Consider the following 27,017-nt stretch of genomic DNA (forward strand, 5'->3'; position numbering starts at 1 on the left):
TTTACAAAAACTGTCAGATCATCCCTGAACATCATGACTTTACATATCAGATATCATGCCACAATGCTGCCAATGTTTCCGCTTTAGAAAAAACAGATAATGATATTGAATGGTTCATCTTTAACAACATGGCTGGTAAAAGGCATATTGGCTTAAGACTTTCACTTACCAATGAAGAAAACGTTATTATGTACAGTCATGGAAGCTCAGATACAATTCCAAATAAATGTTCTATTAGCAAGAACACTGTTCAAAAAGCACACAACCCTTACATACTTTTAAACGGATTTTCACATAGAGAAAATATAAAACCTGGTCAAGAATTGTATTTTTTTATCAGCACACGAACCATCCGACACATTGCTGTGCCTGGATGTCATAATGATAAAGTTAAATGTGTTGATGATTGCAAAAGACACCGCATGGATGACATAGGATCTGTAAGCATAAAAGAATGTACCAAGGATACTGCCAGGGTAATTTTTCATTACCATTTGCCAACTTCACTTGGAACTGTTGCTGAAGTTGCTGCTTTGCAAGACGTTTCTGGGGAAAACTCCCCCAGGCCAGTACAAAAGCCGATTCATCGAAATTCCTCTGGAAGTTTGGAAGTTGATTTTTATAATCATTCTGGCAATAGAAATTATTTTACTATTCGAGCATATGATATGGACAAACAACAAAACTCTAGAAAACGCTTCAGAGTACCTGTTGATTTATCAAAGTGTACCCCGCGATCTATTACCTTTCTTTATGGGTTGCTTGGTTTAGTAGCTTTTATCATATTGCTTTTATTTCCTTGTATCAAACTGAGTGCTAAATTAGTTCTTTCCTCTTGCTTGAGTTTCATCCACATGAATGAGCAACTGCTAGTATCTCAAGAAAAACCTCCTGTAAAGCAGAATGGTAAAAAAATCTATCTACTATATGTTAATGATCACCCCAGGCATAGAGAAATTGTTTTAAAGTTTGCCAGTTTTCTGAAGCTTCAGCTTGGGTTTGAAGTGCTATTTGAATTGTATGCTCACAAAGAAGTGTATTCTGATCCAGTTTCTTGGATGGAAACAAGTTTCCAGAAAGCAGATAAAGTTCTTGTTATCTGGTCTCCTAGAGCTTTAAAAAAGTGGAAGTTAGGTAAAGACTTGACCAAAATACAACAATGTGATATGTTTACACCTATTGTTAAAAAAATCCAGCATAGCCTTATCCTTGGAAATAACATGAAACAACATGTTTTTGCTTACTTCGATTATTGTGACAAGGACATCATACCAAAGGACTTGAGAAGTTATACAGTACCGTGCTTTAAACTGATGGGGCAATTTAATGAGCTTTACTATAATTTGGCAAACCAGGTTCAGGCTAATCAGCTTTGCATACCAGTCGTTTGTAACTACCACTGCAGCCATCAAAACCATGTCAAAATTGGGAAGTCTTCTGAAAATCTTGCTGTAACCATTATGGATATGTGTTGCTTTGTAAAAGAGAATCCTGGCTGGCATGCAGAAAATTCAAAGAGTGATTTTGATCCATCACATTACACCATTACATCTTGTGCTTATTCTGCAGAAGATAACCTGAATAGTTGTGCAACTTTTGTCGGCAGCCCTCATTACCAAAGCCGGATATCCAATTTTACAATCACAACTGATACAAACCATGCTCCAAATAAAAACGGTTCAGATAAAATGTCCATTGACAGTATTTGTTTTTCATCGGAACTTGAATTTGATGAGACATCACTATGCTATGCTGATGAATTATATCAACAGCATGCTTTTATTCCTCAGAGTTGTGTTGAAACATCTCTCACTTTAAAGCCATTGTTAATGGATGACTTGTCAAGTAATTCTTGTTTGCAAAACGGAATTGAGATGTCCTGTGACGATGTGATGTTTTCTAAAAATGATGTTAATTTTCAACATTTTGTCGCTGACACAGCAAATGGGCTTGTACCTTCTGACCCTAGACAGGAAACGAACGACAACCTTTCATGCAGTTCCAAAGCGAATTATCCTTTTGCTCCAGTATTAGAACCATTAGCCTTAACTGGTGATCCAATGAATTCTTTGCATGTAGTCAATCAGGCACGGAACCATTAATTCAGTGCTTTTTGGAAATTTCAGACTTTCCTGAGATTTCATGTTTTTCCTACTTTTAATAACCTTTGTAAACTAACACTTATCTCACAATCCATTGACATGTAAATTTTTGCACTTTTTGTAATGCTTGGTAGCTTTGGCTTCATTGTTTTTGTTGTCATTGTTCTCGGAAAGTTTTTGCACACAGCTCAATTTGCTCAAGGTTCGATAATGTAATTTGCAGTAGCTTGTTTTTGTAATTTGCAGTAGCTTGCTTGCTAAAACTTTACCTTAAAAAATGAGAAGTATTTTAATACTTTTCACAAGTTTGTAAATTTTCCACTTTCCCTTAATTGCTTTTTGTGCCGTCACAACAACAGTTTTATTTTTTACCTGTTTTGCACCGCTTTAGCATTGTGTGTAAGACTATGCAATACTTGCAGTTCTTCAGGATATCCTTTCTTTGACCGCCCATTCTATTCATGGCCACATTGTGTGAAGTAGTCTTTTTATTTAAAAAGGGTTTCTAGTATTGTGTTTTAGAATTTTGCCATAGCTTCGTTTCATGTAGCGCAGCATTCCAAATGTATGTTTTAGTAGCATGATATGCAAAACTTTTCATATTAGCTTTTTAAAGATTATTTTTTCCTATATCTTCATTTTTTGCAAGCAGTTTGCCTTTATGTCAGTTTGCATTTCCAAGGTAATGTGACGAAGTGTTTTATGTATAATACGTGCTGCGCAGCCATACCACTATACTATGTCAGCTGAAAGTTTTCATATTGCTTTTATGCCGCCATGCTTGTGTATTGCGCCTTTTATTTGTCTTCAAATCATTTTACAATTCTTGTTTTAGCTAACAGTAAACTAACAATCACCCAATAGCAGTACAATGTTGTTTTTGTAACTCAAACTTTCGTTACGGATTTATTTACAACAAGTGGGGTAGTTCTGTAGGAACGTATTAGGATGAACTTTAAATGCAGTAATAACGCAGAGTAGTACCTTTGCCGACACAAAAGCTATTTTTGTTAATATATACGCTTGGCTAAGCATTTGTGACCTACAGCTAAACTGTATAACTCGTGCGAGACGAACTCGCATCAATATGGCGTGATCTGGACATTCGTATGACGTCAACGAAACTAAGTCATTTTCTTCTTGCTTTAGTGCAAGAATGTAGTCGCTTGTTCACTTTGCATGCGACTGGCTACGTTAAAAACAACTTAACAATTGAAATACTTGACACATGTTTTTCATTACAAGCACCGTTTACGTACGCATTTCGTCGCCCTTGGCGTTTTTGATAGCGTAATTACTACAAGTTTTTCAACTTTTTATACCCTCCATACATAACATATACTTCATGTTCTCGCTGATTGCAGTATGATGCAGCAAGTTTGCGATCACTTGAGAATTAGCGAAAAAGAATATATATATGCGGGCATAAAAAATACTAATGACGTACTACGCCTACTTTCAGAACAGCTTATCAATTATTATTTCAAAACAGGTTTACGCTGAAGCAAAGCTGGCAGATAGATGGGCGTTAAAAGACGAAGTTAATCACGTCCATGTTTGACGTTGCAAGGGAGCTCATTTTTAATTTCGTTATTTCAGGTCGCTTGCTGTTAGTAGTGTAAAATCATCACTCGTGGAGCCTAAAGTTGTTGCCATGAAACCAATCTTCATTTGTGTATGCTGTATTTTTTGTTTAATTTCATCTGCATTGCCCCAAGTACAAGACTGCGCAGTAATATCTCAGCCTATTTTAAAACAAGATTTATGCAGCGAAAGTTCCCATGCCGCGCATGTTAACGGAGGATCAAGCATTGGTTGGTTTGTCTACCGGAATCATACGACCAACAGAAATGAGATTGCATTAAATATCACCTGGCTAGCGCAGTCCGGGCTCGGTTTACAAATTACACCCTCAGTGGTTTCTGTGTCGAGACTCATTGGCACCTTCACAAAGTGTGAAGCCACATATTCGGTTAAGAAGGGCTTTAATCGGACAAACCATCATATCTATATCACCAGTTTATCAAACCAAGAAGCTTTTAGACCCAGCCAGGAGTTTGTGATAAAAACCGAAATAAGAAACGTGTCATCTTTTTTTCAATTGTCTTTACCGAACTGTCGCCATCCAAATCTATCATGCGCTTCTGAATGCCAAGGATCAACTTTAGAAGGAGTTGTGCATGAAGACTGCAAAAAAAGATCTGCAACTTTGTCTTACCGCGTGCCAGGCCATTTTGGATCCTTTGCGCAATTCATTGTGTATGAAGATAACGCTGTATTGTATGAACCAAAGAATGTCAGTTTAAAAGGTGATCTTACAACAACTTTTGCTGACATAGCAGACAAAACTTATTATTTTGAGTTCTGGGGATACGATGTTGTTAGACAGGCGCAATCGCCACGGAAGAAAGTTAAGATCGATTTCAGTCAATGTCCATCAGTGCCAAATGGAATGACCATGAAATTGATCGCTGGAATTGCTGGTTTCTTTGTTACATTAAAGATAATTTGCGTCACAATCAAAGTCGCCATTGCGAAATGTGACATTAAAATTACCTTCAATCACGCTTATACTAGACTGATGATGGCAAAGAAAAAGGAAAACGGCATTTCAGTTAACCGGCAAGTCGAAGATTCCAGCCAAAGGAAAAGAAAAGTGTTTTTAATATACGTCAACGATCATCCTAAACACAAAGAGGTTACCCTAAAGTTGGCATCTTTTCTAAAGTTTGAACTCTATCTTGACGTATTATTCGAACTTTACGCAAATAAAGACATCTGCTCCGATCCAATGAAATGGATGGACAATAGTTTTGAACAAGCAGAAAAAGTCGTGGTGGTCTGGTCACCAGAAGCAGAAAAGAGATGGAGTACAAAAAATTGTGGCAAATTTTACCATTTTGATATGTTTATTCCTATTGTTCAAAAAATACAACAGGATATGTCACTTGGCAAAAACGTGAACAGATACCTTTTTGTTCATTTCAATTATTGCCAAAAAGCTGTAATTCCTATGCCTTTCGATCGCCACAGGTCTTACGAGTTGATGAATGAATTTGTTGAGTTTTGCCACTGTTTGAAATCTGATGCAAACACAAAGACAACAATTCTGCCAATAATCAACAGCTGTTTGTCACGTTTTCATTATAGAGAGAATAGGGTGAAGTACAATGCAGCGATACTTTCTACAAGTGTGGAGGAAATGTATTCGTATGTGAAGGAAAATCCTGACTGGTACAGGTGGCAAGTACATCGCCCAAAATCATCTTTTTACGTGAATTCTTTACCGCCAGAAGACGAGACAAGTTACTGTTTGGACGCCTTACGCGAAGTCGGAAACAATACCTCAAGCTGTAAGCCAGTACTCTTACTTGACGTTTCGCGTTTTCCTATTACCAAAGTAGGTTCTGATGACAGCCCATCAAACAAAACAACGTTCACCGATCCGTACAATGCAAGACAAGCGGTTGTAAAATTCAGCGACACGGACGAGCTTTATTCACTACAGCAAGCGGCTGACGATAAAATGCAATACAGTTCGTTTAAATTCGAGAAGTCTGGTAAAAATATTGTTCGTAGCGCTGGTCTTTTTAGCGCCGAACCGGAAGTTAATGCTGGAAATTATTGTGACACAAACAATTCGCATGAGGACAAATCATATAATTCAACAACTGCAATCGACATTGCCACGGACAATGTAAATGCTGTACCAGAGTTTGTTACAGTGGACTTTCTGTATGTGCCGCAGGGTGCTCCCTACAACTCATTAACGTCAATGAATACGATTGAAATCTCTACTGACTAAATTCATGTCTAGTGTCTTTACCCTGTCAAGTTTTGCTGTTATAATTGTGTCGTTTTGAGTGCCAAAATTTCATATTAAGTTGCAAAACAGAAAAGGATACTTTAATGGGAGTACATAAGGTAATGGAGAGGAGATCAGGTTTGAAACTCCGTTTGAAACGGTTTGATTTATAGACTATAGTACCCAAAATTCACTCGACTTTTTACCAGTTATCGAAAAAATAAAACCCGTCTGTTTCTTTATGAACTATACATCGTTGTCATTGTTTTGGATTTTTTAATATGATTCACCGGAATTCAAAAAAATTCTCAACGGTAAAAACCTCACCGGTAGCTGTAGAAGAAAGTTCCCGTGGCATCTTTGTTCCTTAGGTTGTTAATAACTACAAAATTTACGTGACAAATTGAAGTGCACCGCTAGCAATTATTTCCAGCTTTTAAGGCTGGTCATTTTTTATGTTGCTTCTAACGTCGATGAATGCGACACATAGGTGAGCATCGAATATTTTCATTTCCACGCAGAGTTATTGCCAATACCAACATACTGTTCCACATCCTTGATTAGAAAATAACATTTGTAATGCATTGTTAGACATGAATAAAATGAGCGATAAGCATGTAGAATGAGTTTTCGATTGGTCTTGTTCTCTTCCGCCTGGATTGAAGAAAACAGTGATTGAAACTCGACAGTTGCTTCGTCATCATCACTGATTATTATTATCAAGACATAGCCTACCATCTAAGCTTATAGCAGAAAAACTTATGCAATATTTTTGTTAAAACTGTATTATTTTGAACAGCACAATTTTGTATAACTTACGTTTATTAAGGTTGTTTACTGTGACCTGCTAAGGGAATTACGATTATGATGAAAATAATCGTATATACTATATAGGCTATGGGCTATGTAAAATATTTCATATGACAAGATCGTGTACTATTAAACATTAATCATTTACTGTTTGTATCCTACGTAACGTACGTGACACATGACATGCAAGTACTCAAATATGATTTTTTAGGCTATAGACTATCATAAAACTTTCATAGTAGTCTATGATTAGGCTCTGTTAAAAAGGTGTTTTATGTCAACTCTTACTGCTTAACGAAGACATAGTATATCTGCCACAAACTCTATCCGCATGGCTGTTATAGCAATTTTATAATATAGCAAATATAATAACGTTGATTCGAATTTGTTGAGCATGTTTAAATGAGTTTTATTTTGTGTTCTTTCAAACAGTAATAACGGCCATGAAACTTATTGGTTGCTTGCGCGTGTATTCAAGAACTGCCGTGAATGTAGAATATTAACCTACTCACTACTGTGAAAAGTTGATAAAAATTCTTTGGATAAAATACAAAGTTAGTAAGCAAAAACTTATTATGTCTTTGAATTTTTGAAATAAATGGAAAAAGCGCTTTCGATTCCTCTTTTTTCCCTTCGGCGCAACTAAAAGAAAAAGAAGAATCGAAACTCTTGTTGTTGCGTCATAATCACTGAGGGGAAATACCCATCCAGGAACACTTGTTTACGTCGTTGACTATAGCTCAAGAAGGGATCGCCAACGGTTGCGTCCATAACCTGTAGGATACCATAGGACAGGCATGCACAACTCAAAACAGTACACGGGCCGTTTTAGGGAAAAAAATTTTTCGCGGGCCGCGTGCTAACATTGTTGTAACTAACGTGTAGCCTACTTTATATAATGTGACCGATTAACCGTCGAATAAGAGATATTATTGAGAAGATGGTTACTGTCAAGAGACGGTTGCCTCTCGCACTACAGTATGTAGTTGTTTTTAACGCTTATCGGCGGTAAAGCATCGGATTCGTTGATTATGTAACTGTAACCGAAATCACGGAATATCTCGTGGGCCGCACGAAAAGGTTTCGCGGGCCGTATGTTGTGCATGCCTGCCATAGGAGAAAGGGTACTAAGTAAACCGACAGGTTAAGTTTAGTTGAGTGATTATTTTACCATAAGTAGGTCACGCAGCCCGTTGTTAAAGATATGCGGTTAGGTTAGAAAAATGGGTTTGCAAAACGTTGATCTTAGCTATTGGAGATTTAGTTGGAGTTAGAATTAAGTTGAAAGGTACATATAGGTTAGGTTTAGGTTACTTTGTTACAAAATTTAAGTTAGGTTAACAAGAAACTGTAAAAAATAGCTTTGGACACAAGATTCTTTCCAGTGAAATAGTGCTATGATATGATGGTAATGTTTATTCTCTATTAAGTAAAATCTTCGCATGACTTAAACCCGCCGATAATTTCTCATCGCTCGAGAACCGTGGCAACCATTGGGCCGGACTGAAGAGCATGGCCGATTTCAGCAAGATCTTGGGTGCGCTAAACAACCAAAAATAACAAGTGTGGTACCGTGGGGCGCAAAAATGCCCAGACCGAATGGAAGTGCACACTTGGGTGTCCAATTACATAGTAATGTACACATTTTGACTTATTCAATCTTTAAATCAATTGAAAATTGTGTGCATAGAAGTTCTGTCCTAGTCATTAAGTGCAGAATAAGTGTGGTACTGAAGCTCATGAAAAGCATACGGTACTTATTGAGTGCGCCTCTGCCAAACTCTGCAGTGTGGCCATTGGGTTATGTTAATGTTTGATCAAAACAATCCATTTATGAAACTACATTTTGTTTTTCAGCTTACTGGTATTTACTTACTCGTTTAGAAGCAACAAATTGTGTACCAGTGATACTCATCCCAGTAAAACATGCACTGTTTTTCTGGCACCTCATTAACGTTAATTTTTATAATATGGAGGTTTTTTACTGTTAATGCACAGCTCTTTGGAAGCAATTGTTCAACATTATCAACTTTTAAAAGCACTGCTTTCCCAGTTTACTGCAAGATTGAAAATGAGCAATGCAAAAATACCTCTAAGGTCACTGCTGCAGTGCCCAAGGACAAGACAACTGGAAATGGATGGTTTTTGTATCAAGATAGTCAATCAAATAAAACAAAAATAGGATTGAATGTGACATGGGGCCCTAACCATGATAGTTCAATGTCTGATGTAGATGGTTATAGAATCAATGTGTATAGGATAGGGAATAGCAATGACAAAAACTTGTTTAATAACTCATTTTATTGCCTGGAAACAAAACTCATTTATCCTTACCATGCTGGTGCAACATTTCACTTTGAATACAAATCGGGTTCTGCCAGTCAGAACATAAAGCCTGGACAAGAAATTCTAGTAAACGTACAAAATATTCCTGGGCCGTTGGAGGACACAGATGATCAAAGTTTGCTGATGGAAATTAATATCCCTGAATGTAGTGACGCTATGATGAAAGATATTTATCTATGCCAAGATAAACTGTCTGGTTCCGCATCGGTTAACTGTGCTGATGAAACTGCCAATTTAACGTATCATGTTCCTGAATATAGTAAAGCAGCAGCAAAATATAAGCATGCATATCTTCATGTATGTGAAAATATCGCTCCTTACAATTGCCCCTCAAAAAAAGGATATGATGAGTTGCCACTAGATGGTTTTGTATTGTGGAACTTTTCCAGTTACCACTACTTAACAAAAAACTATACTTTTAAGATTTTGGGAGTGAAAGAAAATGACCGCTGGGGTATTGAACAACACGCTGTTAATATTAACTTTGAAGAATGTCAGCAGTTCGAGATTCCAACACAATCGCTTTCATTAAGTCTGCTAATTGTGTTACCACTTCTTGGCTTATTGTCCTTGGTTGTTTGCCTGCTACTACTGAGAAGAAGAAAATCACTTAAAGAATGGATTGATAACAATCCTGACGTTGTCAACGCAGGCAAAGTTATTGACTCAAAAATTGATCCCTCGATTGAAGAAAATTTAATTGCCTTGGAAGAAAAATTATCAAAGCAAAGCAAAGAAGAAGTAAAAGTGTACATAATATTTGTTGATGACCACCCAAAACATAAAGAAATTATTTTAAAGTTTGCAGGTTTTCTAAAAGCTGATTTACAGCTTGATATCATATTTGAGTTGTACAATCGCCAAGAAATTTATGGCTCCCCAGCAGATTGGATGGAAAAAAGCTTGGCTAAAGCAGATAAAGTCATTGTCATATGGTCACCGGGTGCTTCAAAGCGCTGGGATCAATATAACAGCCGTGATGATGTTCATGAAGACATGTTTACCCCGGTTTTGAAAAAGATCAAGCGAGATTTATTTTATGAGAAAAATAAATCTAAATATTTCTTCACATATTTTGATTACTGCAGTAAAGATGTCATTCCACAGGTTTTTCAGGACGATGCGTATTACCACTTTCAGCTTATGAAGCAATTTGAAGAATTGTATTTTCAGCTTAAAGGCGTTGAGAAGTTTATGCCTGGTCTTGAAATACGGGAGGAAAAGGTTGCATTTGACTGCTTTTTTGATCCCAAGATCAACAAATTTGGACCAGCCCTTGAACGTGCTATCAATGAAATGGCTGCATTTGTAGAAGATAATCCAAAGTGGTATGAATGTTCACTTGAACAAAGTCATGCCTATACACAACCTTGCAACTCGGCTGCAGGATGTGCCTCTGATCTTAATACATCTGTTGTACTAAAAAATAGTCTAGAAATTGTTCCTCCTCCCTCATTAAGTGGTTATATACAGAGTGACTCGGGTAGGAATGTAGGAGATGAAAACGTTGCATGTCCGTTTGTTGAAATTTCGCCGAAAGAAACTGAAGAAATGGATAAAGTGTGTGTTAGCATAGAACCACTTAAACTTTCGGCTGATTTAAGGTCCAAGAATATAGGTTTACAAGACCTAACAAGTCAACAGAGAGCTTTAGCTGAAAAATCTGATATAATCAATAATCAGCATATTCCAAGACAGCTTTGTGAAAATGACACCGGTTTTGAACCTCAATCTGAGCGCCAGTTCACAAATGAATTGATTAAAGTTGGGCCAAGTGCTGTTTCTGCAAATTCAGGATATGTTAATGAGGAAAGAAATAATGTCTTAGACAGTGGTATCAATTCTGGTGATGTATCGTTGGACTTGGGCAGCAATTTCAGTATAAGTGACGACGGAGTTGATGTTCAGCCAGAAGAAGACACAGAACGGTCGCGAAGTTGTCCCGCCGCAAAGAATGATGTGCAGAAGTCATCTTTGAATTTTGTTCCACTTGATATGCACAATGACCCAATGACCACATTGATGCTGATTAATGGCTTAGCATCTTTGTGAAATGGGTCCTATTATTACAGGACCTTTACCAACTACGTTCAAGTTTTTTTTTTTTTATTTGGTTTATGTAAAAATGGAAAAAGTTGTTGTACATCCATTTTTCGTTAATTTTTATTTTATGCGTATGCTATACACAATTAAGCCATTATGTTTATGCATTAAACGATTGACAAAAAGTTGACACAAATACTTAAGCTTGTTGAATTTAACATTTTGTATATCTTTTTTCAAGCTGCCTAAACTTAAAGTTTGTTTCATTTAGTGTGAAAATATGTTGCTAACTACAAACTAAAATCATATTCATTTGCTTGAACTAATGTTTGTTTAATATTTAGCAGGATCGACTTGCTCTGCGTAACTCAATGTCATACATTGTATATGTTTCTGAGTAGTTTCAGTGTTTTATTTTTATCTTAATAGTTGCAAATCAATTGTTTGTGCAATATGGACCGTTGCAGAATATAATGCCAAAGTCATAACCGACATATTATATATTAGATATATATATACATTTTTTCCCCTGGTAAATGCGTGTAGCAACAATTCTTGTAATTGTGTAAGTGTTAAGAAATGTGCCATAACTGGTGTTGTAAAATTGCTCAAGGCAGTGTAATGACTCGCTTACAATTATTTCCTGGTATTTAATTCTTCCTTAAATAGTTTTATGACGTTTTCGCTTATCAGGATTCCCATTGACTAGCTAGTAGTACGTCAACCGGAAGTGAAACTATTTATGAAAATACGTACTCATTTACTGGATCTTGATTGTATAATACTTGTGGTTTTTTTTTTTCAGTTTTTGTAGGCTAACATGAATAATGCAAGTTTATAACTAGATATGGTTATCATTTACTGGGAATTGTGGCTTCCAGAATATTTTTTTTCTCAGACACCTCCAAGTCATATTGAGTAAGTGAATCAATTATTGTTTTTAGACATTTTAAACAATATAAGTGAATATAAGACGTGTTAAATCCAACACAGTGATATAACCTAGGGGGGGAGGCGTTAATTAAGAGTTGAAATGACTAGTTACATATTACTATAATATATTACTATAGTTATATATCTATGGTTTATAAAATTGGCAAGAAATGTGCACAAAAATAACACAGGGTGGTAATGCAATTTAGCAATCAACATACATAAGCTGTAATTTGTTAGGACACCTTTGCATCAAATCTTTACATGTGCAGTATTATGGCTGTGGTTACACCCTATCTTTAGGGTCATGTAAAAATTTAACCTTCATTTCATCTTAGTTGATGTAGCAACATAACAGCTAACAACTTAGTCAGGATAAATCTGTACTTTAAACAATGTAAATGTACGTACGTGTAACATATATTACAAGATGATATGTTTAGAATAGGCTCACAAGTCACAACAAAAACATTACGCTAGCTTTTTAACCAAATGTCGTATGTCTACAATATTGATGTACCAATTAGCTCATAACTAAACTGGTATTAATTTCAAAAAAATAAGTGCTGCTCATACCTGGAGCAAGAAAAAACACTTTGACCTAATTGGAATTTTAAATTGGTGATTATTGAGTTGAACCTTTTACAGATATTCATTAATTATACTGTGATATATGAATCTAGTCAAAACAAAACATTGATATAAGTTTTTCAATGTCAGCACCGTTCTTTTCCTCTAAAGTTAATGAAAAGTTGCAATTACATTTTTGGAGTGTAGTTACACCAGAACTTCTGAAATAGAAATTTCAAAGATAAGCAAATGTTACCTGCAACAGTTTTTTGAAGTTTAGAAATAGACAGCTTAAAGTACTTACTGATTTGTTATTCATTAAAAAAATACATGATGCTAAGTAAAAAAGCTGTCTTGTACCCTACATTAAACGTAACTTCATTTTTATGTGACAGTTTATAGAGGTTTGTATTAATTGAAAGTATATTATCGCCTTTTCCAATTCTGACGAAATGCAGTGTGCTACATTTAAATATTAGGGTTGTAACCAATTCATTTTATTTTGACTTGAGTCAATGCTTTTAACACAAAAAATTTTCGGAGGTCACGCTATACATTGCATTAAATTGGTTCTAGTTGATACTTTTTACAGAGAAGTGTAATTTTTAGAAAAATATCTGTTTTTGTCACAACTGTCATAAATCATAATGTGACACGAGTCAATGTCTTGAAGTCTTATTTTAGGAGTTTCAAATCATCTTTTTTTAATGTGTTTTTTGCTATAAATGGTATCAGTAGAAAACAGTAATGTAAGGCTGGTATTTGTATTGGAAAGTATTTCTGCTCCTTCAAATTCAATTATCACGTCATGGCAACACATAATGTGTAATTTTTTCGTTATCGTTTTCTGTGTGAAGTACTTACTATCTGTACTCTTCTTTGTGTATTTCAGAGGCTGGTGCTGAGTTAAAATGGAATGATGAATGTAACTTTCTTTTTTGTCATAGCTTGCTTGGCCTTTTGCTCTGTGCTGTGTATTGTTGATGCACAAGAATGCATCAAGAATGATTGTTCTACTTTCAGTGAAAATATCAACTCTGATTACAATAAAAGCTTTATTTCCTGCTCAATTCAGCCTGAAATGTGCGAAATCATTGACACCACTGAAAAACCAGATGACACAACTTATCATGGAGATGGTCGCTTGATAGATTGGTATTTATATCCAGATCCAGTACATGCAGGCCTAAAAAGTATAGCTGTTAATATTTCATGGGGACCAACTAACAATGGTTTAGTGACTCACCTGCAAGGCTTTGAAGTAGTTTTCTCTAATGGCAAAGCAGCTTATCCACCCTTGTACTATTGCTTACACACAAAATTAGATTTTTTTAAACATGCTCTTTCAGACTTCCATTATGATTGCTTTGGGTTGATAAATCAAACTTATGTGAATCCAGGGGATCAAATTGACATTCTTGTAAGAAGTCTTCCACGGTCTCAAACCAATGAGAAAAAGTTCCGAATTGAAATACCCTGTTGCAAGAAACGAAAGAAGTTTTCGGAAGTTTCCTATTGTTCGCTAAAGAAGTTTATAAATGCAACCGCTAAAGTAGTTTCCTGCAATGACAGACTTGTACAATTTACGTATGTTGTACCAGATATTTATAGGAACAAATTTCACATTCAGTCTCTTGTATCCAATCCTGCTTACAAAACTGTATCTGTTTATAATACTAGTCAGCTTGCTGGAAATATTACTTTCACCCTTCCTGAAAAATGTAATTTTAGCCAAATCTTTGCAGTTGCCATTGTAGAGTCATCAAGATGTAGAGAGCGTTTATCTCTGACAACTTTTAACTTTACAGAATGCCAAAATGCTGCTGATGTCACAACCTTCTTCACTATTGGGTTGGTGGGTACTATTTTTGTAATTATAGCTGCTGCCATAGTTGTGGTAGTTATTTCAGATAAGCGACATCACGTATCCATATGGTTAAGTTTAAAATGCGATCGTGATTCTAAGTTTGGAGGTGGAGTGATGGAGTCAGTTTCTCAACAACGTCAAGATGAAACTGAGCAGAGTGATGTCAAAGCTGGCATGAAAGACAAAGTCCAGAAATTGTTTGTTGTATTTTGCGATGATCATGATCAACACAGGTGTGTAATTCTCAAATTGATTAACTTCTTGGTGGAGGACTTGGGTTTCCAAGTGTCATCTGAACTTAGTGAAAGCTTAAATCTTATTGAAGATGCTTTTAGCTGGATGGATCAAAAACTCTCTGAAGCTGATAAAGTTGTTGTTATTTGGTCTCCCTTAGGAAAGGAGAAATGGCAAAAGTATATGGAATGTTCAGTTATTGATTCTAATAGCCCTGATGTTTTTTCTCCAGTAGTAAAGCAAATCCGGAATGATTTGAGATGTGGAAGGAACCTGGGAAAATATATCTTTGCTTATTTTGAATACTGTTCGACAGATGTTATTCCTGATATTTTTGCTGAACTTGCTGTCCCTTGCTTCCGATTAATGAATCAATTGGAAGACATTTATTTCAAGATAACTGGTGAAGAAAAATATAACCCTGGTGGTACATTGAGGGTGGAAAATGTGGAATCTGAACGCTATTTTTTGCACGGTATCAACAGGCATGGATTAGGCTTAAAAACACGTGTTGATGAAATGTGCAAATTTGTTCGGATTCATCCGAAATGGTTTGAAAGAAAAATTTCAGTTGAACCTTCCTGCCTTGTTTCAAGTTGTGTAAATCATGATTACATTCAAACCAACAGCATTCATGTAGTGCCACCACCCATCGTTAATAATGTTCAAAAAACGGCTTTTATCAATAATGATGAAACTACTTCATTGTTAGACAACGGCTGCATAAAAGAAGTGCAGGTCCAGTCCGTAAATCATCAAATCACCACAGTACCAAGAAACAAGCCTGCACTTGAAAAAAGTGAAAATCTTTGCAGCATATCAACACCATCTTCTATAACACCTTACACGCATACATGGGAAGATCATGGGAATGTGTCTCCACCATATCAACCAATGCCGGGACAAAGCCATGATATGGCACCATGCCTAGAGCAGGACATCAAAGATGACAATATCATCATCAATAGTGTTGAAAAGATGATTAATCAGGATTCTGGATGCTACAAGGACTATAGAGATAATAATGTAAATGATGCTGTTGCTTCCAGTCATGATTTATCTGAGCAACATGCATCAGACAAGCAACTTGGGAATAACAATGTATTAGACAGTGGAATCTGTAGCTATAAACCACATTTTTCCAATGCAACATTTCATAATGAAAGAGATGCTTTGCTTAACAACGACCAAAGCTATGATGGTGTCATTCCAGAGGTTGCAAACCTTGCCCCTTTGGTGGTTTCTGAAGACCCGATGAAATTGCTAATGTCAATTAATTTACAATCAACCTGTGGAGGTATAAATTAGGACTTGGGAATTTGATCAATAAGAGACATGTGTCAAAGAGTATATAGTGTGTACCGTATTTCTTCAATTATAGGCCATCGCTTATGGTTATATTTCGTATCTGTTTTGTGCAGCTTATTATGTTTAACGTTTGTCGCAAAGCCTGAACCTAAATTAATTACATAAAACCTTTTACAAATCGATCCTCTAATTGGGCTACACATTTTTCATCATTCATTTTCTAAACCTAATTACTCATCTTTTAACAGGCTGCAAGGTCCAATTTGATAAAATACCCTACGTGTCACTGAAATTATTTCATGTTGTGGCTAATGTTCAAGGGCAATTTATAATTATTTTTTTTCTGCAGTGGCGTACAATCCTGGTTATACAAATTTATTTTATTTATTATCAGCTTATTTCCTCATTCTGAACGGCAAGACTACTCCTTACACTGGACGTACATTCCGAAATGTTTATTAGACTGGTTAATAATCTTGCTTGTGGTATGGCTGGTAACATATATATTTATAAAGGCTTTGGCATTTGCACAATAGTGGTGTTGCCTGTGAAGACATAAGTTCCGTTTGTACAATGCCACTTATAGTATAGTCAATAGTAGCCTACATTTAGTGCGTCATATCTACTGTATGTATTGCTTTAGTCTGATATAGGCCTATATGTAGGGACTAGGATACTTTTTCACACCATTTGTTCAATCTTGAAAATTTCGTCTTTGCTTACTGTACTGCTGATTTTCCTTTGTTACTAATATGTGTTCCTAGTGTTTTGATAAAAATACATTGATTGTGCTAGTATGCATGATTTTGGTTTCTAGATAAAAGAGTTATTGGTTGTTACCTGCAACAGGCTATCATCACGGTATGTGCAGTAAGATATTTCCTCTTAAGTGTCTAAGAGTGCCACCATAAAAATTTACTTGGATTCGGAAGTAAATGGAAAACGTAGTAGAGAAAGATCAAATAATCGATGGAATGATCATGGATGTAATTGAGAAAGACATGACAAAGATTGTGTTGTATTACTTGAGGACGCTGGTATTAAGTGGGAATGGACGAAGCGGATCACCCGCCAACCCTTGCATTGTGAAGGGATCGCAACCGTAAAAACCCTCCGACGAGTGTCCACTAGTGAACTTAGAGTCTTAGAAGAGGCATAATACGAAAGACGGCTTGGGGTTCATGTAAATTAAGTAAACACGGTTGTTAACGCCATTTCAAAAAATTTTCACTAAAATTATAATATTCAACGGTTAATCAGCAGCAATGAAGTTCCAAATCGCTTTTTTCTTTTAAGTATTCAAAATCGGTGTTGGCTTAAAATATTAAACATCATAGGAGCTGGTTCCCATTCGGTTTCTCATGCTTCAAGTGGTTTATAGATTCCAGGTCAACAATGTTTATGCACACGCCGGACATCATTAAAGTGACAAAACAAGGCTCAAATTATTTAAACTTTTAGTCTGTATGACGTGAAGAATGTGGTAAAAGTAGTCGAATCATTGCTCGGTGGCCTAATGGTTGGAACGCTGGTTTCGGACTGAGTGGAGCTGTACCGTTGCAATGTCCTTGGGCGCTGCATTAATGACACTTGCTCCTATTCTGTGGACCTGGTGAACAGTTCCAAAATCGGGCAATACTAAAAAAAAAACACAAAATAAACAATGTGTGACAATCGGAACTTTCACAAAGTGTAACTCAGTAGCTGGGGCATGAGTGATGAGTAGGGCAAGTTTTTGTTGCACTAAAAAGGTGAGAAAGTTGCACTTAATTTTAACAAAAGTTGCAGTAAAAAGTTGCATTTATGCACAAGTTTTTAAAAGCATTAGGGTATGAGATATTCGAAAGGATCCGTTGTATAACCCAACAGTTTAAGATTTGCAGGGTGTCTGCTTGTTCCGTTTCTTTCTTCGCTATACAATCGATCATGCATACATTTTTATGTTCTTTAGGTTTGAAACCTACATGACAGGATTTCGCTGTCAGGTCCTGTAGAGCTATCAAATTTGGTACTTTCCCATTTCACAGACGGCCTGGCGAGACCGCCGAAAATAACATTTTTTGCCGGTACGCAGCAAGAAAATAACGCAATGCGGAAATAATTTTCCACAAAAAGCCAAATAGCAAAGCGTTAACCCACCCCTCCCCTCCCCTCCCCCCAAAACAAGTCAAATACCCCACCCCAAACCCCCTAGGTCTGCAACTAACTAAGCAATCTCAACAAAAATTGACCTCGAAAGACTAGACACAACCTGTTTCCGTTTGTGCGGGCTTGGCCAAAAGCCAAGTCATACTTCCAATTCTAATTTAGTTCGGGCACTGTCGTGCTTGGCTGGGGTTGTTAAACTTCTAGCTTGCAAGCCAACTGTTGCGTCATAGATAACATTGAGATGCAGCTAATCCAACACATATCTCTTTGTTATGCAAAGCAAAGAGAATAGAAATATACTAGAAAAAGTTCTATAGCATGTTTTTTAAATCACTCCTTTACATTTTGCGCAATATTTAATAAAAGTTGCAGTAAAAAGTTGCATGAAAAATAGAAAAAAGTTGCAAAAAGTTGCAATATAAAATTCCTACAAAAAGCTTAAAACATCATACTACATAAATTCTGAGTATTTAGGAAGCTGCCGGAAGCTGTAAAAAAAAGTTGCAAAAGTTGCAAAAACTTGCCCTAGTGATGAGGAATCATCGCCTGTTGTAAGTCGTGCAAAGACTTTCCTCAGTCAAAGAATAAAGTTTATCCAAACCAACACAGTATCTTAGCATTCTACTGCTTTATTTAGTGTGCAGACAAGTGCGTGTGGGTGCAACAACTAGCTAACCACCGTTTGCTAACATGCATTTCCTTTCCTTGCGACTACGTTCCGTGAGACGACGCAATCACATCCAGTACGCATGTACGATACGATCGCGTGAACTACCTGAACAAACAACTCCTGTAAACATCAAACTATGGTTTCATTGACTTGACAAAACATTATAAACTACTGTCTGTTTTTTCCTTAAGGTTAAAATAGATTTCCTTCAACATGAGTAAGCTTGTTTTTGATTTGCTAACTGTAATTGGGGGCGTCATACGAGATAAGCATTTCCCGTTGGTACACATGATGCCTAGAAGTGCGAGTTTTCACTTAATGGCAAGGTTACGTTGATTGATGATTATGGAACGCAACTGTCACAGTGATTACTTTAATTATATTACAATGCCTACTGTATTTGGTTGCAAATTTTAGTCTTGCGTAACTTCAGTATTTAACTTTCGGGCAAGTTGTGTTCAAAACTGCTTTTACAACGTCTTTTTTATAATCCAGGAAGTAGATCTAATTCCGAAATCCGAAGGCTACTATTAATATCTCGCTCATATATTAAATAACTGATAAGCTCATCAGTGCTTTATTGACGGCTAATGCATCTAGAGTCTAGAGTCAACGTGAAAGCGTTGGTGAAAATAAGACGTTTTCACAGAAAACGCAAACTGGTTTAAGAGCGTCAACCAGCGACAAATTAATAATATTTTAATGGCCACTACACAATTAGACAAGAAAATTCATTTGATATGTTCGAAGTTTGCTCATATAATATAAACCAAACGAAAATATAATCTTAGCGTTTTTTCATCATTTTCACAAGAACTTCATCATATGTTGTAGGCTACCTGTTGTAAACTTTAAAATTCTCAATGTACAGCATTGAAGCAATTTTCATTCGTCAGTTGCTTGAACACACCACCTGCTCGTCTGCTTAAGTCTCGCTTTTTCAACTTATGTTTTATGGATTTAACTAATTATTATAGGTTTAGTGGCCGTGCTAGTTGTTACCAGCAAATATCAACGTTGTTTCACTGGAGCACGTTTTAAGGCTTTAAGCTTTTTGGACTTTGTCACTTTTTCCTGTTCATTGGCGCTTGTTGGTAACAACTGGCTTGACTTTTCATCCCCACCGTGCTTTTGGCAAAAAATAAAAGGATTGATTGAATGAGGCGATAAGTTGTAGTGCGACTTGTTGACTGATTGTTTATAAGGTGAAAAACTGTGACATATAAACCTACAAAAGTATATGCACAAATGTAGTTGGTTTACTTAATTACATAAGTTAACAGGCCCGTTTCACAAATTAGAGAAATGACAACGCAATAAATTTGAACCATACAACTCATTGTTCTAGAACTACCTTCAAGGAGTATTTTTCTTAGGTCTTCTTTTTTGAGCTTGTTTTTGTCTTGTAACGCTTCAGCCTGACCAGTATGCAGGGCATTGAGTACGATATGTTAGTTATAGTCAAGATACAGTTTGTGAAAGGTCTATATGTTGGTCTGATCGCCAATCAGGTACTTTACTATGTTTCAAACTCTAACCAACGAACTTCAGTTAAATTTTAATTCTGTGTTATAAAAAATCATCAGATTCAGATATCAATGTCTTCCAATAATTCTACATGAAGTGTTACTGACTACTGTCGTATACCAAGGAACCGTACAGTGACAGTACGATAAATTAATGGAAAAGGAGCGTATGGAATAGAAATTAGACAACGATGTAGTAACGTGAACTTGAAACATGTTTGATACAGTATAACGCGTTTGATGCCAAGTCTCTCTATTAATTTTATGATCTTTGAGATTTCTATAATCTTTGGTTTGATGGCTTATGTTATATGTAAAAATACTTCTTTTCGAGTTGATCATTTACCGGTATTTATTACTTTTACCGGTTTATTACTGGATTTAAATACGCGCTAGCTTTTTTGTAAGATGGTAGGCGATTATTTTTTGCAAAAAAGTTACTGTCGTTATTGCTACCGGTATGAAACAATTTCCATTGGCGTATCAGGGCAATTTTATCAAGGCATTTTTTTGCATCTATACCTAGTCCTAAACGGATTGCAGAAACCTATGGGCGGTTCCAGAAATATTTTTTTTTTGGGGGAATTCTGTCTAGCGGAATCAAAGAATAGGGCAATAAGGTATAACTATTTATAAGTTATTGTATAAGTGTATACAAAGCTCCAAAGGCCATATAGGCTAGCTAGTCTGATAGTGGAAAGTAGGGATGGGCCGATACTAGCCCAAACCCGAATAGATTCGCCTGATTTTACGAATTCGAAATTTACTGACTTTGGGAGAAAGTGATGAGCTAGTTTTTCGATCAAGCTAAAATAGAGTCAGCAGTACTTACAATGAAAGACATTTTCCTAACGATTTTGCATTTGCAATCGTTTTAAAACAAAGCGATTTGTTTAACGATTACATCATGTTACAAAGAAGACTTTTGAAAACTTTTAGACAAAATTTTATGGTTTGGTTATAATGCCAATAGATTCGGTATTCGTTCATGTCAACCAAGCCTAAACAATCATGAACACAGTTTTAATGCATTTTACAAGATTTATTGCAGGTTGTAGGCTATAACAGACTGACAGACAGGCCCCAGCAACCACAGCCAAAAGGATGGCACCTTTTGCGTACGATATTCATGCCAAACTTTTTTATGTTCACGCCGATTTATAATAAATAAAGAAAAGCTGTGTTTGAACGCCAATTTATAAAAATTAAATGCTTCGATGCACGCCATCATGCCAAAATTTGCATCTTTGCACGCACGATTTCTCGTCAAACTGCTTCCCTTTCCATTCATTAATATGCACACCCCACCCATACTGAATTCTTTTTGCTGGGCCGAGTGCTGGGAAAGATTCACTCGCAACTGTGTATGCAGACATTCCTTCATCAGTTGCTCCAGTGTCACATTCTGCTCAGTTTCCTGTAACTACCCCTCCTGTTCCAAAAAGAAAACAGACCTTTGAAGATGAGTCAAGCACTATAAAGAATGAGGAAGATATATCACATTAGGTTAGGGATCTTGGTATCACAAAATTGAATGCAGAGTTGCTGACAAACGACTCGAACAGACTCGTGGAACTTGGTGGATTCATTCGTTCGAGTCACTAAGCAACGTAAATGTCACCTCGATTTTTCGAGCTTTTTTACCAAAGAGGATGGACTTTTGCTTCTGTCATAATGTGAATTTTGATTCTTCTGGGATTCTCTGTATTCCAAATGACTACCGTTTTTTTATCGATAGCTCAAGTAGGAGTATCAAAGCCATATTGCTTCATAATGGAAACAGATATCCCTCTGGCCCACTCAGTACATCTTAAAGAATATTATGCAAACGTCAAAACTTTTCAGATTTATTTTAGGGTGGATTTACCAAATTTCCATGTTATCTATACCATTGCACACTACCATAGACGAATATGGCCAAAATGAACTTAGTTTTCTGTTGGGAAAAGCAACGTCAAATGAGACCCCTTTAATTGACCCCAGCAAAATATAGATGCCACCGTTGCACATGAATTTGGATCTTATCAAACAATTAGTTAAAGCAGCGTGGTCCAACTACGTTTGACTTACGGGCCACTTTACAAAAACGTGACAACTTGCGGACCATTTCCAATACTATTACCACTATTATTACTATTATGACGTAACAAACAAATGGATGATGCGATGCAATGATGCTGTCGCAATTATTGGATTATGCCAAATTTCTGACTGTTGCGCAATAGCCAGTATTAGGGTTCCAATTTAAAAGATAACTGTGGAATATTTAAAAAAAACAAAAACGTCCGGAACACTAGGTACATATCAGCCTTTAAGAAGCCCAGTTGTACTGACGAGACCTGATAGGTTGAAACAGAATAGGCCCTGTTGTCTACAACTTTGAATTAAATTTTTGACACTTTTTATCCTAATGCTATACTTGTTCTAATTGAAATAAATTAAATCAATACTGTGAAAGCTCGCGGGCCGCGGGCCTGTAGTTGGACCACGCTGAGTTAAAGCATTACACAAGAATTCAGTTGCATTCAAACACCTACAAAACTTATTTCCTAAGATTTTTGAAGCAAAGATAAAAGTTGGTGTTTTTATTGGCCCACAGATAAGAAGTATCCTGGAGTGCAAAGAATTTGAAAAATTAACAACAAAGAAGAGGGCAGCTATGTTTCATAAACTTGTAACTGTGCTAATTTTTTTATTTGTTTTGCAGTATGATAAATCATACGAAATGTTAATCAAAGTAAAAACCCTAACTGGTAAAGAAATTGAAATAGACATTGAAGCAACTGACAAAGTAGAACGAATTAAAGAGAGAGTAGAAGAAAAGGAAGGAATACCACCACCACAGCAGAGATTAATATTTAGTGGGAAGCAGATGAACGACGAGAAAACTGCGTCTGAATACAAAATAGTCGGAGGATCAGTTCTGCATTTAGTTTTGGCACTTCGTGGTGGTCAAAACTAAAACAAATTCTTCTACCTACATTGCAAAGACTTCGACAACTTGTAAATTTTATTCAATTGTACTTGAACCCATTGTAAATTTCAATCATGACTGTTTTCTTGCTGCACATTTATGATCGAAATGGAAACTCTTTGTATGAAAAAGAGTGGTGCAGGCGTAAAAAATCCAATCTTACAAAAGAGGAAGAAAAGAAACTTATGTTTGGAATGCTACACTCCATAAAGTCATTTGTCTCAAAATTATCTCCAAAAGATAGGTAATGAGATCAACACCATATTTATGTATGGCATAAGTACTTAAAGATGTGAAAAAGCTTAAACTTATAGGTTTGAGGTGTTATAACGGCCAAGTTTAATTTGTTCTCATAATACGAATTGTTTATCATTAAAATGTATAATTTCAATAGTCATTAATTTCATCGCTCAATTAAACCCACTGTGGTAAAGAGGATTTAAAGTCTTCATTGCTATTTACTCTTTGCATCTGCAGAACTGTCATTGAGCTTATGACAATTCTAAGCAAGTTTACCTTTGCTATTACTTGCATTTACATACTGTGTGATGTTTTATTGAATTAGGATCACAATGGTTTTTTACCATCGCATTATTCCTCTACATTGTGTATAGAGAAAAAAGAGGATTTGCATTCAGATTTTGTGTTGTTATTATATTATAGTAATTTCTGACTCCTATGTTTAATAACGATTAATTGTATATTTAAGCTATATGGTTATGTCAATGCTTTTACAACTTTGATCTGTTATTATGTTTTCGCACAGCAAAGAGGGTTTTCTGAGCTACACCACCAGCCAGTATAAGCTTCACTTCTATGAGTCACCTACAAGGCTGAAGTTTGTTGTGATGACAGACATTAACGTAGGAAACATAAGAGAAACCTTGAAGAAAATTTACAGCTCGGTATTAATTTATATTATAGTATTTCTTAAAATTTTGTAACCGTATGCTTGAAGTCATTAAAACAGTGAGTACTTGCTCAGCTTAAAGTGGCTCAAAATATCACTCGAGTTATTAAAACGGTTGTCACCGTTAAATATTGGCAAAAACAAGACTGGACTCGATGTGTTGTTAATGACGTTCCACCAATTGAACTTCAACATTTGCTGCTGTTTGCTTATGGACACTTTGTTCTAAAATAATGAGTGATTATTGACTAATGTCACTTGTTGTGATAACAAGCACTGTTCATACCTTAGTGCAGAATTAATGTGGAAGTTCTTAAATTGAAATCTTGAATTTAATATAAGATTTCAGTTTGAAATTTTATTTAAATTGTTTACATGTGCTGTATTTGGTGGGCATTTTGCAAAGACCTGAAATAATTCATTTTAATAGATGAGATTGTAATAATAGGATACAAGATCTGTACGCAATTTATGAACATATATAATTTCAGATCTATGTCGCCTACATTGCAAGGAACCCAATGTGTGACTTGGCAGAACCTATCAACTGTAAACTTTTTGAAAGCAGGTTGGAGACATTTATGAAGGGATTGTCTTTTTTTGAAGATAGCAAGGAGTAATTTGCATGTATATACTCTGACAATGTAATAAACTATTGTTTCTGATTGAACTGAAATTTCTTGCTATGATGAATGAAATGCAGTAGCAAACAGTTTCCTGACGGTTTTTATTTACATGTACATGATGTTTATGCCAAAATATTGCAAGAAAGGCAGTTTAACTTGATTTCACACATTGTGTATTTAAATCACTGGGCTTTCTTTCCAGATACAATCGAGTTATGTAAACCCATAACCATTGGTTGAAATTTTTCAAACAATAGGACACCATTCTCATCAAATACTTCACCAACACACTTGGTAAAACTTGCAGTTCTTTGTTCAGAATTGTCTTTAACTGTAACCGTGAGGGTGTAATTTTTGTCAAACCTGAAAATAAACAATATGGAATACGATATGATATGGAATAGGAGTATTGTACTTAGAAAATACTGCAGGATTTAAGATCTGTAACATAAACATACCGGATCATTGTTGAGGCAAGCGTCCATACAATATCTGGTTCTGTTCCCACTGGATCTTTTTGATGAGCAACCAAGAAAATGTTCTTTTCACAGAAATTAGCATATAATGTGAGTAGGCCCATCAATAAAAAATATGAAACCTGGAACCAAGATACAAACAGGCCAAGTTGAAAACCTAATCATACTTCAAGACCAAGCTAGTTCCTACCCAAAAGTGATGTGTTTATTATTTCATAAAAGAAACGAATATGCTATTTCACTGCATATGATAATTGCATACTGGAAAGAGCAATGCTTACCACACACAAAATAAGAACTGGCCTAGATTCTGGGAATGGATATAAAAAGTCCCACAATAATGCAACCAAAGCTACGAGTACAGCTGTAGTGCATATCACCAAACGAGTATCAATCAGATGGAAGTTTTCCACATAATCTAATTCCAGGATAGCCTGTGTAAAAGAAACAACACCTTACAAATATCACATAAAAGGTCAATGCTACAAGTCAGTTAGCAGTTATATGGAGGTACTGCACAGAACGACCAGTTCCTCTGCATGCATCTCAGAACTGCAAGATATTGTAAGCAATGTAATTATTGTAAATTAATTTACCATAATTAATTTGAATTTACATATATACTGTATATCTTAATATTTTAATCCAGTGTGGTAAAATATGCTAACGCTACAAAAGTTTAATTTATAAGGTAATATCTAGGCAGTAGACAACAAATTAAAAATACCTTTTTTGCTGCATCATCTAATGCAATTCTTGCAGCATTCTGATCCCACTTATCAATTTTGATCGGCTTATCTTCTTCCATATTGCACACAACACAATTCTTTTAATACAAACTATACTTCAAATAATTCTGGCAATCAGCACAGTGCAAAGGAAACAATCAACTAATGACAACAGGGTTCACCGAAAAAATGTCAATCATAATTTTCAAGTATTTTGTCCAGTTTTTCAGGTAATGGCTTTTTAAGCACCATTAGTTGTTTAGGGGCTGGGCCCAGTCTTTTTTATTTTTATGAATCCATTTTTATCATAGCCTAGAATTTTTTTGGACGACCGCAAGGTCTGTTATTTATTTCTGTAATTCATTTATTATTCGATTGGCGAAATAAAATTCTCTCTCTCATAAAAATAATTAGGTATAAACTAAGGTTGACCTGAGTGTATGAACATAAACTGAGGTAGGCATACAGTGGCTTTAGGTTTGTTTCCTACTAAGGCAACGTGAGAACGTTGTGGCAAAAACACAATATAGCACTGGTGCTACCAGACATCATACAGTTCATAATGAAACGGCTTTCACAGTTTTCCTTTAAAACCCTGAATAAAATAGAATATGACGTAGTAAACTCTGGTTACTTCACGCCGATATCGACGCGGTGCATAAGTTACGGTAACTGGAACATCATATTGCTCTGAATTTTTCGTTATGCTCGCCAGCCTAACTGGCGTAGGCCTAGTCACACCGGTCGCACTACCTTGATGAAAAAGATGCGTGTACATAACGAAACCATGGTTGAGTGTGGCCCATACGTACCGAGAATAAAAGCAAGCATTTTCCTGAAAACTTATTAACTTCTAACTTCTTTATACTTCTTTGTACTTCTTTATACTAACTTCTTTATACAGAAGCAGAAAAAAGCAAAATTTATTGTTCTTATTTGAC

General features: G+C 35.9%; 4 protein-coding genes across 4 annotated transcripts; 3 read left to right on the top strand and 1 right to left on the bottom strand.

The window, feature by feature from the left end:
• The first annotated feature begins 8,554 nt into the window (after positions 1-8,554).
• LOC143448935 (interleukin-17 receptor A-like) lies at positions 8,555-11,911 on the top strand. The gene has a single exon (XM_076948897.1). It carries the CDS (start codon positions 8,644-8,646, stop codon positions 11,113-11,115), a length of 2,472 nt encoding a protein of 823 aa, XP_076805012.1. The 5' UTR covers positions 8,555-8,643; the 3' UTR covers positions 11,116-11,911.
• On the top strand, positions 11,911-16,817 carry LOC143448934 (uncharacterized). Its single transcript, XM_076948896.1, has 2 exons — positions 11,911-12,024; positions 13,502-16,817. The coding sequence occupies exon 2, from the start codon at positions 13,526-13,528 to the stop codon at positions 16,016-16,018; it is 2,493 nt and encodes an 830-aa protein (XP_076805011.1). The 5' UTR covers positions 11,911-12,024; positions 13,502-13,525; the 3' UTR covers positions 16,019-16,817.
• A 6,450-nt stretch (positions 16,818-23,267) lies between these two features.
• On the top strand, positions 23,268-25,261 carry LOC143450016 (trafficking protein particle complex subunit 1-like). The gene is made up of 3 exons (XM_076950401.1): positions 23,268-23,580; positions 24,103-24,241; positions 24,738-25,261. Exons 1-3 carry the CDS (start codon positions 23,411-23,413, stop codon positions 24,864-24,866), a joined length of 438 nt encoding a protein of 145 aa, XP_076806516.1. The 5' UTR covers positions 23,268-23,410; the 3' UTR covers positions 24,867-25,261.
• LOC143450015 (signal peptidase complex subunit 2-like) lies at positions 24,957-26,325 on the bottom strand. Its single transcript, XM_076950400.1, has 4 exons — positions 26,076-26,325; positions 25,630-25,782; positions 25,331-25,470; positions 24,957-25,235 (listed from the first exon to the last, which is right to left on the bottom strand). Exons 1-4 carry the CDS (start codon positions 26,154-26,156, stop codon positions 25,055-25,057), a joined length of 555 nt encoding a protein of 184 aa, XP_076806515.1. The 5' UTR covers positions 26,157-26,325; the 3' UTR covers positions 24,957-25,054.
• Positions 26,326-27,017: the final 692 nt, after the last annotated feature.

Source organism: Clavelina lepadiformis, chromosome 3 (genome assembly GCF_947623445.1).
Source record: "Clavelina lepadiformis chromosome 3, kaClaLepa1.1, whole genome shotgun sequence".
Taxonomy (NCBI): domain Eukaryota; kingdom Metazoa; phylum Chordata; class Ascidiacea; order Aplousobranchia; family Clavelinidae; genus Clavelina; species Clavelina lepadiformis.

Bases quoted from the DNA above. Each gene is read 5' to 3' on its own strand.
- LOC143448935 (XM_076948897.1), top strand. From the start codon at position 8,644: ATGCACTGTTTTTCTGGCACCTCATTAACGTTAATTTTTATAATATGG.
- LOC143448934 (XM_076948896.1), top strand. From the start codon at position 13,526: ATGATGAATGTAACTTTCTTTTTTGTCATAGCTTGCTTGGCCTTTTGC.
- LOC143450016 (XM_076950401.1), top strand. From the start codon at position 23,411: ATGACTGTTTTCTTGCTGCACATTTATGATCGAAATGGAAACTCTTTG. The intron at 23,581-24,102 runs GTAATGAGATCA...GTTTTCGCACAG, and splicing joins AAATTATCTCCAAAAGATAG to CAAAGAGGGTTTTCTGAGCT. The intron at 24,242-24,737 runs GTATTAATTTAT...ATATAATTTCAG, and splicing joins TGAAGAAAATTTACAGCTCG to ATCTATGTCGCCTACATTGC.
- LOC143450015 (XM_076950400.1), bottom strand. From the start codon at position 26,156: ATGGAAGAAGATAAGCCGATCAAAATTGATAAGTGGGATCAGAATGCT. The intron at 25,471-25,629 runs GTAAGCATTGCT...TCTTGGTTCCAG, and splicing joins CAGTTCTTATTTTGTGTGTG to GTTTCATATTTTTTATTGAT. The intron at 25,236-25,330 runs GTATGTTTATGT...GTTTATTTTCAG, and splicing joins CTTGCCTCAACAATGATCCG to GTTTGACAAAAATTACACCC.